At 33.9% G+C, this 22582-nt stretch overlaps 1 protein-coding gene across 3 annotated transcripts in view; it reads left to right on the top strand.

Annotated features, from left to right (window-relative positions):
- Positions 1-22582, top strand: part of EDIL3 (EGF like repeats and discoidin domains 3) — a 393208-nt gene that overhangs the window by 125010 nt on the left and 245616 nt on the right. For 2 of the 3 annotated variants that reach the window (XM_038532401.1, XM_038532403.1), the window contains exon 3: positions 18320-18349. The exons of the other annotated variant lie outside the window; for it this stretch is intronic. In XM_038532401.1, the coding sequence (XP_038388329.1) occupies positions 18320-18349 (30 nt within the window). The remainder of the gene's footprint in view (positions 1-18319; positions 18350-22582) is intronic. 3 annotated transcript variants of the gene reach the window in all.

Raw genomic sequence — 22582 nt, forward strand, 5'->3', positions numbered from 1 at the left:
CCTTTCAAAAGTGGCTAGGAATACAGGGAAACTTCCTCAACTTGATGAAAAAAAAACTATTAAAAATAGTGATTTGAAGGGGCACATGCACCCCAATGTTTATAGCAGCAATCTTCATAATAACCAAAATATGGAAAGAGCCCAGATGTCCATCAACAGATGAATGGATAACAAAGATATAGTATCTGTATATGTATGTACACACACACACACATACACACACAATGGAGTATTACTCAGCCATTAAAAAGAATGAAATCTTGCCATTTGCAATGATGTGGCTGGAATTAGAGGGTATAACATTGTACTGGAATTACTAGCCAATGTAATAAGTCAAGGAAAGAAAATAAAGTATACATTTTGGGAAGGAAAAATAAAACTACATTTTCCTGGATGATATGATCATCTATGTAGATAGAAATCTTAAAGAATCAACCAGAAAAATTCTGGAGTTAATAAGCAATTATAACAGGATTTACAATGCAAGGTTAATCTATATACATGTCAATCATTTTTCTATAAACCTGTAATAAACAAGTGGAATTTGACATTAAAAACAGTAGTCAGAGCACAGAGGATTGTAGGGCAGTGAAAATACTCTACATGATATTATAATGATGAATACATGTCGTTATACATTTACCTGAATCCATCCAATACACAATACCAAGAGTGAACCCTGCTGCAAACTGTGGGCTTTGGATAATTATGATGTATAAATGTAGGTTCATCAATTGTAATAAATGCACCATTCTGGTGAGGAATTTTAATAATGGGGAGACATTATGCATATGTGGGGGTCAGGAACTATATGGGAAAGCACTGTAATTTTCCCTCTTGTGCTGTGAACTTAAAACTGCACCCCAAAATTGTCTTTAATTAAAAAAACAGTTATAACATTCAACCATTTTTTTAAATTTGTTTATCCATCAAATATTTATTGAATATATACTCTATGCCAGACACTATTCTTGGCACTAAGGATATAACCCCTGAAAAATAGGCTTTGCCTGTATAGATATCCTAATTAAATGGGTAATTAGAGAGTAAACCATCATGCTTATCACGGTAAGTTCTATAAAGAAAAAGACACTATGAGGGAGAATAAGAGGAGGTATATTTTTAGGAAGGATTATTAGAAAAGACCAAGAAGTTGGTTGGTGTTTGAACAGAGAGTGGAACTGAGGCAAATTCATTACGTCAGTATAGGGAGAGAGGATGTAACTTGAAAGAGGAGTTTGAACCAAGAGAAGTTTTTCCTTTAAGATGCAATTGTAATGTCATTATGATTCAGAAATATGCCATAAAATTTAAGCTTGTGTTTTACTAAGAATAAGCTATACTAGATGACTCATATTAATATTTCAGTAATATCTGGGTGCATTTAATCTTTTAAAACTATCAGTCTGAAACCAAAGGACATAAACATTGGCATTTGGTAGTAATTTAAAATCCATTGTCACTTTTAGAAAAAAATTCCGGGTGCTTGTGTGATGAGAGTAGTTCAATATAGGGTAGCTAAGGCAGTGGATTATGTCATTTGTAATTCTTCCTTTTTATCCTCTCGTAGTGGCATTGGCTTCTGACCAGGTTTTCTCATTTAGAAAAATTAATAAACATAAAGGTGCTTCATCCTGTTCTGTCTTCTCCTGTCCTCTTCTATCATATTCTATTCAAACTTATTTCCTTTGGTAATTGGTATTCCTTTTCCAACGTGAACGCAGGTTCTTTTAAATTTGTGGCCCTCAGATCTCATCACTGATAATTTGTCCTCCTACTTCCATTTTGTTATAAGACATTGGTTACATTTATGCCAGAAACATAAAGTCTCATGATTAAAAAAAAAAACAGTTTGCACTGTGTATCTTACCCCATGAATAGCTGTATTCATGTTTACCTTTTAGAAGGTGATCACTGTCAGAACATCAAGTAGCATAATAGAGGCTGACACTCTCTAAAGGACTCTTGTTAGTGATCATGAAATACCAGAATGTTAACAAGCTTTAAGTAGATCTCTTGGGTAGAGCAAGGCTATTTTTAGATTTCTAAACTTTGGTTGCAAAATGAGAGATTTGATAAATTTCAGGTAAATTATTTATATGTTAGATAAAATTATGAGTAGTTGTCAGATTTTCCCCCCTTAAGATTACTTCTTGGACTAAGGAAGGATATCTTATGATTGAATCCATATTTCTAGAAATTATCATAATGAGAGCTATTTTGCATAGACTAAAATAGTATCTCAAAAACTGCTAGCCATGGATGATTGCTAAGAAATTTCCCAGTCAACTAGACTCAGGGGATTTCATTTTCAGAGTTATATTCATTTAACTTTTCTGATAATAAGAAGGATTAATATGTGTTCCTGTAAACAAATAGAATTGTACAGTTAAGATGGCAGAGTTAATGATTTAAGGGTAAATTTTTGCCATTTATTTTGTATATACTATAGAAACTTAATTTTGTTTTACATATGTAAATATTTCTATAGCATACCTTATAAACAATTCTCTTCTTAATTTTAAAATGTTTCTACTTTAAGATCACCTGGGTGGCTCAGTAGGTGAGCATCCAACTGTTGATGCCAGCTCAGGTCATGATCTTGGAATCCTGAGATGGAGCACAGCATTAGGCTCCATGCTCAGCAGAGAGTCTACTTAAGGTTCTCTCTCTCTCCCTCTTCCCCACATACACTCTCTCAAAATAAATAATATTTAATAAATAAATAAATAAATAAATAATAAATAAATAAAATAATTCTACTTTTTTGTTAATTATAATGATAGAATTTATTACCTTGGAATTTCAAGCCCTAATAATCATATAGTAACTTAAAAAAAAACCCCACAAAATAGAGAACATCAAAGAATCATAGTAAATGTCAAGTTACAGAACTCCTCTCTAGCCCAGAAGAATGATAAGAACCAATTTGTGGTAAAGTTTTTATTTATAAGAAAAGAAGTGTAAACTGTTAAAAGAAATACTGATATATACCATTTTAACCATCGTCTTTTTTCTTTCTGAGAGTATACCCTTTCTGCAGCTTGGGGTTAAATACTTTGGTGAATGAAGTGATAGTGTGCATCACTGTGCTTTTCTGCTTAACAAATCGTTACAAATTTAGTGGGTTTAAACAACCATTTATTCTCAATTGAGAGTAAAGGTGTTTTGATTGTCTGGTACTGGGTAGTGGAACATGGTAAGGGAACATGAAAACTTGTCTCTACTAGATCAGGCTTCCTTATGTGGTGGTGGAAAGGAAAGAGCAGTTAGAAAGATCAGGCCAAAATTATAAGCACTTTTCCATTCCCAGTTTATGTCATTTTAGCTAACAACAGTTTTGGTAGAAGGACTGACCACGTCACATTGAAAAGGTTAAGATGCAAGAAGGGAAAAAAGAATTTGTGGGTGGTTTTACAGTCTACCATAAAATGTTAGTTGCTTTTCTTTTACTTTTTAATTTTTTAAAGTTAACAGTTTTTATTGGCAATGCAAAACATTAATGAACATGTAAATATGTTTGTAGATATGTATTTTTGTGTTACTATCTATGAAGGTAGATCTGTTTTTTTATAAGGGAGGAAAAAGTGAAAGCTCTCTTAAAAAGGGAAAAACTTGATCATTTTCTGTTCATTTTAGGAAATATATTGAAAAATTAGAAAAGTAAAAATGGAAAATGACATTAAGTTGTTCTTTTATTCAGATTCCAAATGGAATGGCATGAAGTCAGTTCTGACACTGCCAAAATGTAAATTTCCACACATTTATGAAACTGAAAATTGCTGTTTTAAAGTAATAGGTTAAGTGGCAAATTTATCATTAACTTCTCGAAAAATTTTCCCTTCCAGGTTGAGTACTTTCATGAAAAAGAGGTTTATAGGGGACTCATAGATGACATAAAACAGTTAAAAAATGCCCAACAATCCTAAGACTTTTCCTATAGTTATATGGTTTTCTCTTCTTTATTAATTTTCAACATGAATCTCTTTTCTTGATTCTAACAGTTATTTATATTGTTTCTTTTTAATCCAGTTAATTACATATTTGATTAATGGTTTAAAATTAACATTAGAAATAACATTATTTAAAAAATTTTTTTTAGAAGATTTTCTTATTTAAGAAAGAGAAAGAGAGTGCCTATGAGTATGGAGAGGGGTGGAGGGAAAGAACCTTAAGCAGATTACCCGCTGAACGCAAAGCCCAACTCAGGTTGATCTCAAGACCCTAAGATCCTGAGAGGAAATCAAGGGTCAGACACTTAACCAACTGAACCACCCATGTGCCCCAAAAAGTAACATTGCTTTTGAGCAATCATGACAAGGTTTTAATATTTTATCATGTCAGGGAAATTGACATGTTGCTGGAAAATGAGCAATTGTTCTTCTTTTGACTACAAGAGAAAGAAAACAATGAAAAAAGGAATTATCTTTAGATTGAGTTGCTGAATGCCATCATCAGGAAGAAAAGTGAATAGCATGTACATTGGTTTTGTCCTGGATATAGCCAGCTAGAAAGATTAGTCAGGAAGGTAGTAAATAACGGCTCTAAAGAAAGTAGAGTAAGATAACTGGATAAATAAATTCTAAGAAGGTTAGATAAAGGTAGGAAGTGAGAAAATGATTAATAGTACTCTGTGGAAACTGAAAGCCTATTGGCTGAATCATAGAGCATTTGCTCTTATCTTTCCTCTTACCGTTAGTTGAAAATAGAATGAAGAGAAAGAGATGAATAACACATTACAAATTCATTGCAAAGAAATGTCTTGATAGATTGAAACTTATTTTTTACGTTAGAAATCCTGTAGTATATTTAATGTTCATAAGTTAGATAAAGTAATTAATCACCAGATCTTTATTGGGACCTACAGTGTGCTAAAATCAGGCTATTTGTTATGGTTACTACAATGAAATGGAAGGCATGAAATCTTTACTCAAGGAGCTTCAAGTGGCTGTCATTGTGCGAAGGTTTATTTGGCCACAGTGCCTGAAGCCATAGGAAAATTGGACGACACCTCAAGGTAACTTTGTACTCTAAGACAGTTTGTCTAAATCAGAGTATTTATGTGGAGGCAGATTCTGTAATCCATGTTATTTAAAGTACAGTGACAACACATAATTTTTAAATGAGTCATATAATGAGTGAGAATTTGGGCAGATTCCTCTTTGGAATATATTAAATTTTTCCCTTTGAAAGTATAAAACTCACCAAACTATGATTTAAAATGCACAACAATCAGTATTTATTGTTCTCTTTATTTTATTTTAAATAAGGCTTGGAAAATAAAGTAAGGAGGATACAATTTTGGTTCGTCAGCAAAAGATGGAGCCAGTCTTAGGGTGTTTTCTTTGGTGCTAACCCTTGGAAAATTGAAGCAGACTCCTCACAGAGAAGTCGATGTGGGACTTGATCCCTGGACTCCCGGGATCATGCCCTGAGCCCTGAGCCAAAGACAGATGCTCAACTGCTGAGCTACCCAGGCGTCCCAATAGCAAATTTCAAATAAGAATTAGCCCCTTCTTTTTTTGACATGTTGCAAAATCTCCACAAGACTTTTATCTGGCAAGATTTTAATTGAGAAATCAGAACCCAAGTGCTTCATCCAGATCATGGAGAGGGATTGAGTAGAGAACTCATTGCTGTTACTTATTGACATAGTAGCTACCAAACATTTTCAACAGGGCAAATACTGTTTGTGTCCGTTCAACTCTCTTTCAATCAGTGGCTTTGACTCCCCCAGGCAATGGATATACCAGGGTACATCCTAGAACATGTTCTGACCTTTGAGGTCAACTTCCACTAATTATTAAGTGATAGAGGCTGAGCTCTGTTGTTCTTCAGAATGGTGTCGTGACCCCACAGTTCTGTAGTAAGGCTCACCTCACAACCAGGCATGCTGGCTATCAAACGTAATGAACATTAAAGGAGGTGGGCAGATAGTCTTTTTATGTGGTTTACCAATCACCATAATGCCAAGGACATTTTTTTCCTCACCCTCTCTCTTTAATAATGTCTTGTATTTTTAGAGTACTCTATTCATTAAAATGCTAATATACATATTATTCTTGTAATAACCTTGAAATAAACAGTTGAGCTAATACCAATCTCAATGTTAAATAGAAAAGTGATTCTGTGATAAATGTAATGACTAGACCAAGGTCATAGATTTCTGCTCAAAGGCAGGCAGACAGGTGTTAAATCTGAGGTTTCATCCCATGCATTCTCCATGGTCCAGTGTCTGTGTTCAAATTAAACTGTGCCTGTTACATATATGGGGATGAGTATTTTGAAACAATAAATGAACCTGGAGATATAATAGTAATTATAATAATACCTTTAATTACAGTGTTTGTCACATGCTGAGCATGCTTTCTTAGAACTGTGGTAACACATTCTTGAAGAGATTGTGTCATTGTATTTTGGTTAAGAACTCAGCCAGACTGAATTCAATCCTGGTTCTTCTTTTTACTATCTCTGCTACTTTGGGCAAGTTGCTTAACCTGTTAATGCCTTAGTAGCCTTATCAGGGTAGTAATAGTACCAACTTGGAAGAGGCTTTGTTCAAATTAAACGAATTAAACTTGTAAGACTCTTAAGAAAAGTGTCTACCTTATAATAAGAGCTATGTAGAAGTTATAAAATCTTATAGACAATTCAGAGGCTACATGCAAAAATCAGACTTCTAAGTTCCTGAATATTCCTCTATCATTTTAGTCATTAATAACATTATCAAGATGTCCAATAAATCCTGATCTATTATTTTTATGTCAGGATTTTTTCTGCTTGTGCTTGAATATGCAAACTGGGGGCAATTTAGCTGTCAGCTTTTAATTTTTCAAAAATTTCTTTCCTTCAATGTATAATTTGATAAATCACCTTACTTAGTATGGGAAAAAGAGAACCCTATGTTTTATTATTTGAAAATTATGAGTAATGTAAGTAATGCTTGCATAATTAGGAATTGGCCTTTTAGGAGTATAGCTTTCCTTATGCTTACAGCAAATAACTTATGAATTGATTTTTCTTTATAAGGGTGCAAAATGGGAATCTGTAAAGGTATAATAAATACCAAGTTGAAATTTATGATACCATATCAATACTAGGTTTTTAGATGTGATAGATCAACAATAAGCTCTTTGTGGCTTTGCATAAAGACAGAATCACAGAGTAGAAAAGACCACTAGGATGTTCCATTTAACCAATTATTATTGAGCATCTTTTAAAAGCTATTCCTAACCCCCAGAGGCTAATCTCCCCCTTTGTCTGTGGCCCAAAAATTAAAAAAAAAACCTGCCCTTGAGATACTTCTATTTGAAAAAGAATTATAAAACACCTACATCAGTAGCCATTACACAATGCAGTAAATATTCATCATAAGAAGAGAATAAAGTGCAATAGGTAGCAACAGGAGGATAGGTCACTTTGAGTCCAGGGATCAGATTTCACAGCTAAAATAGCTTTTAAAATTGGCTGGAATGGAAGTGTAGTTCACCAGCAAAGTTATTAGAGGGGAACATTTTAAGCAAAATGCTTGATGACAAATGCAAAGATGAGAAACTTGGGAAACTTCTGGAAGAATTAGCCTTAGTTGTTGCCCAGACTATTTGGTATTCTTAGGAATGACTGGGAGCCAGACCAGCGAGGTGAATGGGACCTATATCTCATAGGACCTCCAGTCATCCTCTTAGACTATTCTCATAACATTGTTTTCAGTGTTATTAACAAAGTTATCCCAGGATCATGATTCTATGATCTCTTTTAATAATACATTATTGAAATATACAAACATTATCTTAAAAAAACACAAACACTTCACTGAATGTATTTGGGGTAATTTTTAAGTACTACCTCATGCTTTTCTTTTGAGGATTCAATTCTACTATTTTTCTCTTTTACATTTTTATCCTGCCTCCAAGGTCTTTTATTAATTTCATTAATTGCTGTGATTGTTTTCAGTAAGACTTGGTCTAATAGTTGATTTGGGAAAGGCTGAATGTGGCTTTTTTACTGAAATTAGTGCTAGTTTCTAACATAGGATTTCTAACCAGAAATTAATTTCAGTATAAAGGTCTAACAGTAGTTTCTAGGATACTCTTCTGTGACTATAAATGTGAGTTGACATGTGGAAAATCCCACGAGAAGCCATCAAATATTTATATTCACCTGGATGCTGGATGGTTATCTCATCCAAACACTTAAGGAAACTGTTACAGTAAAGACAAGTGTTTGGTTTTCTTGTCTGTGGATTTAGCAACTGTGTATGAGATAAACATAAACCAGTTTCTTTGCTAGAGAGAAAGTAAAAGATTAAAAGAATAATTTTAAGGCTTTGCTTAGTGCAGAATTTTGTAATTTTTTCCTATTGCTAAAATACTTTTTTTAACATTGCTAGAAAGCCAGTCATAGTCTCCATGCTTGACCTCATCCCAAGCATGATCTCCTTTGTCACATGTCTACCTCCCTCCCCCTTTTATCCTGCCCAATCTTGCTCTCAGGCAAGAACAAGATAAGATTGTGGTCCCTAGCTCTGGGAATTAGTATAAGGTACAGCTGAAAGAAGGAGAGAAAGGAAATGAATTCCTTACTTTTTTAGTAGCTAATACAGTGTTGAATTATTAATTGTTATATAGCAGCCTAAAGAAGGCAGGTAATAAGGGCATTGTATTTTGTCCTAGTCAGATCTGCTCTGGAGATCTAATTCATGTTACTATATTTCAAAAGACCTTGACAAATTTGAATTTATCAGGAGGAGGTTAAAAAAAATGATGACCAGGGTGTATTCCATGATATATGAAATTAAATGGAGATGTTTACCTCAGTTAAGAAGAAAATTATGAGGTGTATGATACCCATCTTCAGATATTTGAATGACTGTTCTGTCAAAAAAAGAGTCATATTGTTCCATTGTTTTCCAGAGGCTAGCCCTGGGAAAGCAATGTGACACGTTTCTTTTTGAAATTATAAGTTCCCTGCCACTAGAAGTTTTGAAGGCATATTTAGATTTTTTTCAGTTGGCAAATTGGACTAAGTGACCTTTGAGTCTGGTTTGGATTTAAAATTTTGTTTTTCAAAGTTGCTTACCTCCTCTTTTCTGAACAGATTATTTCCTTGACTCTTTTGTGTTGTTTTTGACAGTTTGGAAGAGTAGAAGTTAATAGTATGCTTTCACAACTTGAAAATAACCTCAAAGACAAGAAGAATGGGGCTTGGGACCTCCCTGAATAGCTCTGTACCATTATTCGATTTCATTGTCTTAAAGTTTGACCTGTCTACTTTTTTTTTTTTTATCAGTTGAGTTCTTTAAAGACATTTCAATTAAGGAAAAATTTGGCCTAGGGAGACCAGTTTTGCAGATAGGGAGATCACATTGTCAGTGTCATTTGATTAACGCCTGAATGGGGATACACTGACTATTTTCCTTTAAAGAAGATCCTAATGATTCCAAAAAGAAAGCACTTATCCAATCCTTTTTAGCAGTCATTAACTGACTGATGAATAAGTCAGTGGCACATTAGATAAGTTGGGTTCTGTATAGGCAAGTGGAAGCTGTGCTTTATCTCTTAAAGTTAGTGTCCTTGGGATGAGTTCAAACTATGTGAAAAAAAATAAGTCCTCTCGACCAAAGAGAAACATAGATCCACCAGCCATGTCACAGCTCTATTCAAATTAGACCTGCCCACTATTTTTTCCCCTTCATCTTTTGAGTTTCAAGAGATATTTTAATTAAGCCAAGTACGTGGAACTATATTTTGGGAACTCATCATTTCAAAACCATCATAAAATTTCTGAATTCCTCTTTGTAATATAAGCAGCAAAAAAGGAATGATGTTTTGTTAAAAGGCAAATCTCAAAGGTAGTAAAATATCATCTTTGAAATAACTGTAACATTAAATATTTGCTTGTGCACACATACATTATATGCCAAGACTTTGTAATAAAGCAATTTTATGTTTTCAAATGGCCACCATTTATTTTTCTTAAAATACTGAAGTTTTCTATTACTTAATATAAGAATGTTATACTCAGTGTTCAACCCTAAGGCTGCATCTGCCCAGCTACAGAGCTCAGTCATTTCTTTTGTCTCTATGTCTTTTACTATTTGGACATGGGATGCTGAAGTTTCTACTTGGTCACCAATAATGGTACCTCTATAGTGGGAGTAACTTTCACAGGAAGAAGGCACAAATATCATATTGTCCAATATATTTAACAAGCATATCACTGTATATATAGGCTGATGGCATAAAAGAGGATCATTTAAAAGCCTTATTTATAAAAAGTAAATATTTTATATTGTACATAGTATTATGAGCTTATTTATTTAATGAAATTTGGTCATATATTTTTGTTTCATGTTTCTGTCACTATTCAAATGGAGTCTGATTATTCATTGCAATATTATTTGTAAGAGAGGAACCCTTGATTCCATCCAAATATCATTCAACAGTTAAATAAGTTATGGTATGTCCATAAAACAGAACATTATTAAATATTCCCCTATTCACTGAGTATATTGACAGAAAAATATGTGCAAGTAGTGAAAAAGCAAGTTATAGAGCAGCATGTGTTGTATAATCCTTTTTGTTTATATTATAAATAAAAATGTAATTACTGGTTTATACACTATATGCATAATACAATTCATATGCCTATAAATTTTTAATTCAGTTTATGGTGAGTTATTTAGTAATTTAGATAATTTAATAAATATATTTCTAATTCCTAATGCAAACCTTAACCCATTTTGACAATGTTTGGTTTTTTGGTTTTTGGTGGGGTTTTTTTGGTCAACCCCATAATCAGAATATCTTTTCTGACATTAACATTTTATGTGCAATGATTCTGTGGTTTCCTTAAGTGGATGCTGTCACTTATGGTTTTGTGTCAATATTGCTGGTCTCACCATTACCTTTTAGTTTTTTCTTCTTTTGTTTTTAACAGATTTGCTTTTTAGATTAGTGCATCTGTCCAGAATTATGGAAATGACTTGAGGTTGAAGTGAGCAGTTTCCCACATAGAAACAAAGTAGAAATCCATGGAACAATGACCCTATGGTAGCAGTTTCCTTCTGTCAGTGCTGTGAAACAAAATAATATGTGTGCTTTAACCATTTCAGTGTTACATATGATGTGCATGTAACCTCTGGTGCATGGTTTCCCTGGTCACATAATAGCATTCTCTTTGCAGAATTATTTCTTCTCTCCTATATTAAATTTTCAAAAAGATTATGAATTAATTATATTTAAAATCAATATAATCTGAGCAGTCATATACATATCAACTGTTGATCTGCTTGATCCTTCTCAAGTTTCTTCTTTCCATCTGTCCACAAATTTTCTTAGGACACCTTAGGTTTAATTACCAATCCTTACTTTACATGGCTCATAACCATGTAAAAACCAGGCATTAAATTCACTTACCAGCCTTCATTTTCTCATCTCTAATATTGGATAGCTTTCCAGAAATGTTCAGTATCAATTATGTACGCTTATATATATGGTACTATATGCTAACAGTTCACATAACTGTTGCTCTGAATGAAGGATAGTAGATAAGGACCAGCTTGGGAACAAGACTGGAAAATACCTCTATTTTGTTTCAAACTGGCTTTGGGTTATAGTTTAGAAATCAGTGGGGGATTGAAGGGGACAACTACACAAATCTGGAGACTAAAATACTAATGTATTGAGTGAGGATGGTGAGATTTGAATTAAACCTACAAGGGTGGGATGAATTTGGAAAGGGAATGAGAACACATAGAAAAAAGGATATTTGAGGACAATTGAACAGATACATGAAATATTGAATTATAAGGCCTTTGTAGTGTCAAATCAGCTAGTTTAAAGATCTTTAGTGCTTCATTTAAGTAAGAAAATGTATCCTAATTATGTCCCCAATGTCTCTTTAATACTAACTGGGAGATGAGTCATGTTACTTCCCAACTTCCCAATATTCTGGTTTAGTTTTATAAATTATGTATTTTTTTAACTCAGTGGCAAAACAATGGAACTAAAGCTTCCATTCATTTTTTAAAATTATTTTTCCCATTTGTACCTATTTCCAAAATGAGAAAATTGCAAATGCACTGCTAATTGCTGTTAACATGATTCACTGTTTAACTGGATTGTGAAACCCATGTGAGCTATATCACTACTAAACATAGAAAGTGTTTTTTGTGGTTCTATTTTAATGAATCTATTTATCTAATAAGCATTAGTTTGATGCTTTTTTGAGTTAGTTTAAAATCACGGATTTATTTTTTCGTGAGATGATCAAATGGTCATTAGAGCAACTATTGTCTTTTTAACCATTATTCCTTTTCTCTCCTGCCTCAAGAAAGTAAATCTGATTTATTTTTTATTTATTTATTTTTGTAAATCTGATTTATATGACTATATAGCTATATAAGTTAGTATATGTATAATTATATATAGATCTATATAACTAAAACATAGATGAAGACGTAAGGTTTTCTCTTTGGTAAGTCTAGTAATGTAGCTTAATGAAACATGAATTTTATTGAGCAACACAGAGGATTGTATTAAATATTTATTCATATTTTTCTTTCTTTTGACAAATGTTTACTGAGCCCTACAACATTGTAGACATTATTCTAAAATTACAGTTATAATGGTGAGCAAAAAGTCACAGCCCTGACCTTATAGTACTCCTAATCCGATGGAGTACAAATATGTACTTATACAACTATATGTATTCATAGTTACATGTATTATATATTACTAACTGTACTCAAATAGATGGCATTCTCCAAATTTGGAACAGGAATCAAAACGCATGTGAAAAACTGATAGAATAGAGAAGATTTTGTAATTCTCTAAATACTTTCAATGCAAATACATTGCATTGTGTCCCAAATATTCTGCAGTTCTAAGAGTATAGAACTGACCAAACCATTTGCTATCTGAAGTCTTTGACCAGGAGAGAATATCCCTCTTTGTATTTTCACAAGGAAGAAATTGGTAATGGCAACTTTTAAGTCCTAAAGCATGTCCTCTTTGGGCCATTGGCCAAAAAACAAATGAACAAACAAATAATAAAACAAAAACCATATAAACCAAAACCTATCTCTAAATGCATCTCTGAATACTTATAGAAGCAACTCTACAACCTGTTTAAATGACTGAGTTCACAAATTTGAATGATAGTTTACTTTGCTTTGCTTTAGTAATCACACAGACTTACACATACACTAGCATACACATTCATATTTTTAACATTTAATATCTGGGCAAACATGAATAATCATACATAAATATCATTGTTATTTTTTCATTAGTGCAGTTGAATCAAAACTTCTGAAATATTATCAGAGTTTAAGAATATATATTTCTTGTTTCTTTGTTTATGGAAATAATGAATTACAGAGATAATTTCAAAGCTGCAGAGCTTATTTTGTTTATAACTAACTAGATTTATAATATAGCAAACAAAATGATCCATAAGTCAATATGAATTGAGTAACATCCCTATGTAAAATAGATTATAATATGCTAAGAGATGTATTTTACATCTTTCATAATGAACTATTCCTATTTGATGGTGAGCCACACTGGGTATACAATTGGATCGTTTTTGAGTTTTTTGTGTTTTTAAAGATTTTGTTTATTTATTTGAGAGAGAGTGAGGGCAAGAGAAATCAGAGAGGGAGAGGGAGAAGCAGACATGCTGCTGAATAGGGAGCCCAACGTGGGTCTCAATCCCAGGACCCTAGGATCATGACCTGAGCTGAAGGTAGACACGTAACTGACTGAACCACCGAGGTGTCCCTAGAATTATTTTTGAATGGATAGACTTTCTAGGTTATAAAAGTTTATTTAAAATACCCAAAGATAAGACAAAGACAGGAGACAAGAATTGTTGATACCATATTGAACTAAAGCCTGTCCAGTGAAGAAGTATGTGTGACTTAATATCATATGTGTATCAGAGTAATATACAGCCCTTTGGGTTTGGGTAGTTATTGTTCTTGACACTTGATCCTGTGGAACAAAAGAGAAAGGGAGGGAAGTGGGGAGAAAAGAAGGAAGGGAAGTCCGCAAGTTTCCTCCTCCTGCCACCTACTAACCCAGTTCACGAACATGTACACTGCTAGACCATCCTGAATAAACAGTGACCAGTTTCAAAATCAGGGCAGGTTTATTGTATCAAAATGTGGTCATGAGCTCTGTGGAAAAATTATGTGCTGAAAGCCCAGCTGCCCTCGGAATGCAATGCCCACAATGTTTTAGTTGTGGTGGAATGTCATCCAGGCACACACAAACTTGATTGCACACATCGCTGTCCCCAAATGGGTCATATGCTTACCTAGATGAATAATGGAGGCCAGGAAAATGGAAACGATTTATTTGGTTCTGAGATATAAACTTCCCTTCTAAATCCAAAGGAGAAGTCATTTTCCCCCAAGTTTTGAGGTAGATACGCAAATAAACCTCAAGATTCAATACAAGATAAAGAGCTTTGAGAGCTGGTGAAGCAACCACAGTACACACACAGGCTTCCTATAAGCCTGATAATTTACTACTGCAGTCCCGACAGCTGCTCCTTGGCTGTTTCCTACTGCAACAAGTCTTGATAAGTATAGCCATCATTCTCAACATTTCGACTTAGTAACAGTCACGTGTTGCACTTTTTTAAAAATTCAGAATTCTGAACTACCACACACACTCAAATTTAGTAGATCTGGGGCATTTTAATGAACATCCAGGGTAATTCTGTTATGAGCAATAAGAGGACCACACAGCTAAGTTCTCTATATCAGATATATACATTGACTGTCTGTTTATCTATTGTCACCATTGTTTCAGTACATCCTTCCGCATTGTGACCAGGTTGAGCAATACAGAGTTATTTGTTCAGTTTTGTTTTGGTTGGTGCATGTGTTTCATGGTAGGGGGGTGGGGTTTGTAAAGATTTTATTTTCGAGAGAGAAAGCACATAAGTGAGGGTGGGGGGCGTGGAGCAGAGGGAGAGGAAGAGGGAGACAAAATCTCAAGCTGACTCTGTTCTGAGCGTGGAGCCTGATGTGGGGCTCCATCTCTTGACCCTGAGATCATGGCCTGAGCTGAAGTCAAGATTCAGACCCTTAACTGACTGAGCCACCCAGGGGCCCCAGAACATGTATTTTTAATTTCCAGGATTAAAGGAACTTGCCTGTGACAAAGACTTATTTTTTGATTTGCCGATTTCATGAATTCTGAGAAACAAATAGGAAAAGTGAAAAATCATTTGGGTAGCATGGCATTGTCTTCTGTGGTAATCATTTCACTTAAATATCACTAAATAGGCCACTAATGTCTACTTTGAGGCTTATTTGTACCTTTGGGGCTCTAGCTGCCCGTTAATAGTTCATGATGCTCTGTTTGGTAATGTAGCTAGCAACCTACAAGGCCATCTTCGCCAGAGATAACTGCAACAGTAAATTAATAGTAATACTAACCCTTATGTATGTGCCTTTGCTACAAAGATTTTTTTAGGTATTACAGGCTTAAGTGTAGGTTTGTGCACTGCTTACCCCACAGGCTTTGGTTTTAAGACATTCTAATTGCAGGCATCCCCAGTGGCCCAGCGTTTTAGCGCCACCTTTGGCCCAGGGCGTGATCCTGGAGACCCAGGATCGAGTCCTGCGTCGGGCTCCCTGCATGGAGGCTGCTTCTCCCTCTGCCTGTGTCTCTGCCTCTCTTTTTCTCTGTGCCTGTCATGAATAAATAAAATCTTAAAAAAAAAAAAAAAGACATTCTAATTGCTAAGACCTCTATAAATTTGGAATTGTCTTTGCTTCTGTGCTGGCTAGTTCTTTGCTAACATTTCTTGCCTATCCATATACAATGGAGGGATAAAAATCTTAGCATTTCTAATCTTACTTCCTTAGGCATCTCATGTTTAGGATATCTTAACTGTGTACTCCAAATTCCACCTGCCTGTGTCTATCTGTAGACTGTAAGGGACCTAAAGAAGCTTTCTGGTCCCTACATCCAGGGTTTTTTTCTCCCTGATGCTTGTCCAAGGAACACTGTTAGAGATCTAGCCAGTCCTCATTCTATGGCCCTTTCCCCTTTTTCTCTTTCTCTTATAGTGTATACTGAATCAACACTTTGGGAGACAGTAGGCATAGTAGAAAGAGTTTGGTTTGAAAGTCACATTGACATGAGCTCAAATTCAAATTGACCTTAGACAAATTGCTCAGTCTCTCTGATCCTCTGTATCTATCAAATATGAGTAATTTTCATCTCATTATAGCTTTACAAATTGAGTTCACACACATAAAGTGGTTGGGGCTTTTTTTCACACTTTCAATCTCCGGACTTTTACTAACAATGACCATCTAAGTGAGTACTTCAAGGCTTTATGGTATTTTCCTAAAAGGGAATTCCTGGAAGCTACTGACAGTTTTCCTCTTCAAACATGTTATGATATATTTTGGACATAATAAAGCAGTAAATGGCTTTTTAAATATTTATGTTCTCCACACCATGCATGCCAACTGTGTTTGCTCTCTCCATTCCTTTATGTGCCAAAGAGACAAGCCAAACAATGTGAGAGGGAAATACTGTCAGGACACAAAGTAAGTTTGTCAAAGTTGTGCTCTGTGCACATGTAACCTTAATGGGAAAAATCAGAGACTGCCCCCTGGTTACACAGTGATACCTTGGTTAACAAATCACCTGGGAACAAAGCTCTTTTACAAGCAATTCAGCTGAGTAAATTTTTATTTTAAAACTTCGTGAACTGGGGATCCCTGGGTGGCGCAGCGGTTTGGCACCTGCCTTTGGCCCAGGGAGCGATCCTGGAGACACGGTATCGAATCCCACGTTGGGCTCCCGGTGCATGGAGCCTGCTTCTCCCTCTGCCTATGTCTCTGCCTCTCTCTCTCTCTCTGTCTGTGACTATCATAAATAAATAAAATTAAAAAAAAAAACTTCATGAATCAGATGAAATAGTACTGGCTGGTGTCATATAACTCAATGGTAATATTTGGGGTAAACTCTACTTGTGCACAGAGCAGAAATACCTCCTCACAGAGGATGTCCTGGTGTAATGGTGAAAAGTGGATTCTAGGCAAAATTGTGAAGCAACTTCAGATAAACTCTTCACTCATTACCACTGTGCTCAATCCTCCATATACACAGAGCAGATTATTACCCTTGGAGTCTGACCCTTAAAAACTCTTCCCTTTTAAAGCAGGAATCAGATGGGTTCCCACTTTGAGTTATAATTCATGTTACCTTATATTGATATTATTTAGTCATGTCTTGGGGTGCCTGGATGAGTCAGTCAGTTTAGCATCCAACTCTTGATTTCAGCTCAGGTCATGATCTTGGGGTTGTAAGATCGAGCCCCAAGTTAGTCTCTGCACTGGGTGTGGAATCTGCTTAAGATTCTCTCTCCCTCTGCACCCTCTCCCCAATTTTTTTTAAATACCTCTCTAAAAACAGAAATCAGAATGATTCACACTTTGAATTATAGTTAATGTGACTTTATATTGGTATCAGCTAGTAATGCCTCAATCCTAACTACAAGTTAGTACCCTTGAGAGAGATTCTGACTAATTGGTTTGGGAGGGGGACAGAGTTTGGCATTCTAATATAAATTCATGATTATGAACCACTGCTTTAGCATAAAGTTATATTTTCATATTGTGTCCTCTCCTTTTAGAATATCTGTTATCATTTGTGGGTTGCAGACCATGTGTGTCAGAACCACATGGGGTCAGCCTTCAATAGGTAGGTTCCTGTGGCCTCACCACAGAATCACCACTTCTGAATCTTAAAGTGTGTGGTACATGCAAGTTGACTGTGCTTGTGTGTAACCCCGGTCTGATTTATAACTTCTACTTCATGAAACATTTTTACTATCTACAATCTCTTTTGATTTCTCTTTGCTAATAGAAAATTCCCACAAAGCGGTGATGGTGGGGTATTCATATGTTATATACCATTTATATTTTTAAACAGTATAATTCATAATAATTTACACTCAAACTAAATAAACTTAATCTTGTTTGCAAAAAAGAAGAGAAAATCAGATCCAGACAATGGAATGGTCTTTTCTAATAAATATGTATTTTAGAGTATAAAAATTTATAAATGTTAATTAAATGTAAATACCCATTAATTTGTCATTATCTAATCATCTAATGACAGATTGCTAAAGTATTCACAAAATTACAAGTCAGGAGCTTATAGTCATTGTTTGAAAACGCAAAATATATTTATATTCAATTTCTCTTTCTCTCTCTCTTTCCCACCCCATCCACCCGTACCCTCTCCTTGTCCCCATTTCACCTCTTTTCCTCTTACCATAGCATCAGACGAAGAAGAGCCAACTTCAGCAGGTAAAGTTCTTATGTTGCTAAGATTATATCTATTTAATTTAATGCGCTCAATAATGGACCCTTCGTACTTTGAAGTGTATTTTTCAGGTTTCAATCAGAAAACTGGCAGTTTTATTTACTTTTTTATTTCTTGGACCCATTATGCTGTCCCAGATTAAATGCTTTTGGTTACAAGTTTTAAATAAAAAGAGAAAAGAATTGAAACTGAACCCTGCAGAGGAAAACATAATATTAAATATCACAACATTAAATAATAAGGAAATGAGAAAATTAAAACATTAAGAAAAATTCCAAAAATAATGAAATAAGGAGGAAAAACAAAAATGATAATATGCAGAAAAATACTAAAATGAGCAAGATGAAAAAAGGAAAATGATAAAATGATCTTCTATGATAGAATATTGCGTTGTCAAATACATAACTGACACTGAACATACTATTCATTTAAGTTTAAGGATAAAAATCATACTCTTGTCTCAAACACTCACTTTATTTAAAACTAATTTTTACCATTATAACTTAGTGATACTGAAACCTGGCTGGCATCATAACTCTACTTCTCATCCAGCTAACCAGCATTCACTAAGCACAGGCTCAGGTTTGAACTAAATACTATGAAGAATGCTAGTGGTAGAGAAAGCACTGTATTTTCAACAAGGTTCTACTAGGGTAATGGGATGGATCAAAGAGAAATGCCAGGAGCCTAAAGACCAGACACATTTATAAGGATAAAGTAGGCAGCACAGCTGTTGTGATTAGCAATAAATAAAAGGCCCAAGCAGACCAGCGACATCAGGAAAAAGGAGTCAAGTCCTGAGATTTAAGGGGTTCAGAGGCTGGGCTGAAAAGAAAAAGGAGACCTCAGCACTAGATTCCTTCTTAGACAAGTAATTGAGGAAAGACGTTAGATCTGAGAGACAAAAACAGGAAATGGTTACTGAAACCAGTGGACAAAAGGCAGCCTGATTTTATAGGAAGGAGGGGGAAATCTAGCCCAGTTACTGGAACTTAGATACGGAGTAGTCTTATTTCAATTCATAGACCTAACTTATTTCAACTGGTGAGAGACTTCCTGATTTCAACCTTCCTCCAAAAGTGGGGATTTTTACCTGTAAGAGTAAATTCAAAAGATAAAAAATTCAATGGAAAAAAATTCAATGAAAAAAAAAAAGAAATATCTTTCATAAACCCCAAGGATGCCTTATTAATGATGCTTATTTTAATTCCTTTGGTAATGGAATCACAGAATAAGATAAACTCTCAATTATTTCATTTTCATAATCTCATTAATTTGTAGTCTGATTTGGATGATAAAAGCTCCCTATCATTATCTCCATGTCTAGTCAGTATTGTATAGCCTATTTTTAGGAGCAACCTAATCGCATGACTCTATAGCAAACTCATCTGGTGATATGACTCCTTTGTTAATATGATTCCTCGGCCTAATTCCTGACTTCTTTTTCCCCTTATTTGAGGCAATAGTGTTCACAGGGTTGCCCAAAGATTCTGTATTTCTCAACCTTATTTGACTTTTCTCTTTGTATCAGCCCTCATGAGCAAGATGCTCTTCTAGACCAGGCTCATTCCTTTTCCATCTTATACCTCACACCTTGCTTCGTTGCCTGCCGAACAATTTTGGTGTCATTGCAAAAATACTATTGTTTTTTCACAGTGAGGATTAATTTCAACCTAGTATAAATAATATTTAAGTATAATATAACTATTTCTTGGTGTGATTTTATTATTTTAAAGTTGTTTTAATCATTTATCTGCCTACTAAGAAAATCTTCCGGTAAATGCAACTAAATACTTTTACTCTAAATATTTATTTTATTCTAGAGTGATCTGAGCATCATAAAGTTAAATTATGGTTTAAAAGTATTTTTGTATTTGGACGCGACCAGTTGTTTTTGTTGTGATTTTAGCATAGATTTTTAGAATAGAACAAATGTATTCTTTTTCATCAATAATTTATTTAATATTTCTTGAACAAATGTATTCTTAAGAAATACTTTAATTTCATGTACAGATTTACATTGAGATAATTTGTCGTTTAGGAAAGGAGGCACTCCTTCTATATAAAAACTGCCAGTAGGAGCTAAATATTTTCTCTCTAATTTCTTAAAGTATATAATAAAAAGTATTATTGTGTAGTTGTATTAAAACTTTTGACAAAATATTTAATATGAGATTTGTGAAAATTTGGTTCAATAAGGAATATGAATAGTTGTGGAAAGTGGACTGAATATTTTAGTACTGTTTGGTAAGTTTTGCCACCAGTTTTTTCAACATTTTTCTTAAATGAATATTTATTATCTTTTTATGTGTCCTTTCCAGTAATATTTATCAAAATGTATGTTTCATTTAAAACTATTATGCAGAATATATTTATTTCATATATGGTTAATAATTCTCTGTTTCTACTTTTATCTTCTTCCATTAACAGAATTTATCTCGAATAATTTTTTCTAAGCTCAGACTCATGTATGGTCCTTTATTATTTCTTTTTTTCTGGGATTTCACCATCCTGTTTAAATCATTAATGAAATGCAATCTTTTGTTTGTCCCCCCAATTTTACCTGAATAAAATATTTATATGTTCCTAGATGATATCTTTATCAGACTCATGTTATACTTTCTTCAGATTCACAGCATAATTGGGCAGTAACTCCTTCAAATACATACTTTAATTTCTTTAAATTAAATAATTTTAATGTTTCCATTAGGAGATCTGCTACTCCTCAAAATTCAATAGAAGAATTAATAAAATAAATGGGGATGTCATAGGCTCCTGATTATTAGTTACTAATGTATGAATTACAAATTAAGAATGATTCTTTGTTTTAAGCAAATCTACACATGATTTATCAGTGCAGGTCCCTAATAGATACTACTACTGAATGATACTATTTATTAAATGTTTGCAATGTATGGGTATCATATAACAAGTACCCCACAGGTACACAGAATTAGATCAATCATAATTCCACAATGTGACAAATTCTCATTGTTCAAAACCATTTCTGAAAAGAATAATTCTAGGTTTCTATCTTGAATAACATATAGTATGAAAAAAATCAGAAAGACAGTATAACTCCGAAAAAATTAATGAAATATTAGATAGTGTTTTACTCATGTTATAATGCTACAAAGTGATATAGGCTTTTTGCTTTATAATAGAGCCTATTTGATTAAGCTTTTATTCAGAATTATTATGACTGCTATTATTAAAATAGATAACACCCCTCCAGTCTGTTTCCATATTACAATGTTTACAATATTTCTAAGTTTATTCTGTCTTTATTCAAATATGCCTAATTTCTCTTATTTGAGCTTCTTAATTGCCATGCAGAAAAGCAAGTGCTTACTGCTTCTTTTGTGTTATTTTGTGGAGAAGGAAGCATAATATGTCACATCTGCATCTCTCCTCGCGGGGATATATCCTGTTCTTGAATATAGAGCATCTGCTTGTTAATCATTCAGTTCTGAAGCTTCTGATAGGTTGCATTAGCCTAGAGTAACATGTTTTTGTAGCATCTGCATTACTAGGGCAGTTTTATCTAACACCTGTTTCTGTAACTACCGAGACCTCCTCTTTATTTATCTTAGTTGAATCTTATTCTCAGATATTTAAACATTTTATTTCATCCGGTATAAAAACACATCCATGACCTATTCAAGAAATTTCCTCAATTAGGTTATATCGCAATAATTACAAACTAATGAAATTCACATTTTGAGTGGCCATACAAATGCTGTACTTTCAAATGGATCACCTTTACAGGTGATATGTATAATCCAATTATGTTGCTGTTGCTCAAATAGTTTTTGGAAGCTCTCTTTTGAAATCTCTTTCAGAATCTACTTATGACTTTGTAACATAAATTATTCCTTTATAGTTTCAGAACTGTGCTCCTATATTCATCAGACTTTGGCATAATAAATATGCCTTCGAAAACAAAGATTTGTAATTAGTGTGTGTATGGTGTGTGTGTGTGTGTGTGTGTGTGTGTGTGTGTATCTGGGCATGTGAAATACAGATAAGTTTCTAACTTTGAAACAAAATCAGTTTACAACTTTTGAAAGGTGATAAATAATATTTAGATTAAATTTCATAAAATAACACTCTTTAATAAAGTTAAGTCCATGGCTCCTTCCCACTCAGTTGCACAAATCCAATTTTCATTTATCTTTTATTTAAATTTCATAATAGGGACAGGTTTCATAAACTGA

Source organism: Canis lupus, chromosome 3 (genome assembly GCF_011100685.1).
Source record: "Canis lupus familiaris isolate Mischka breed German Shepherd chromosome 3, alternate assembly UU_Cfam_GSD_1.0, whole genome shotgun sequence".
Classification (NCBI taxonomy): Eukaryota; Metazoa; Chordata; class Mammalia; order Carnivora; family Canidae; genus Canis; species Canis lupus.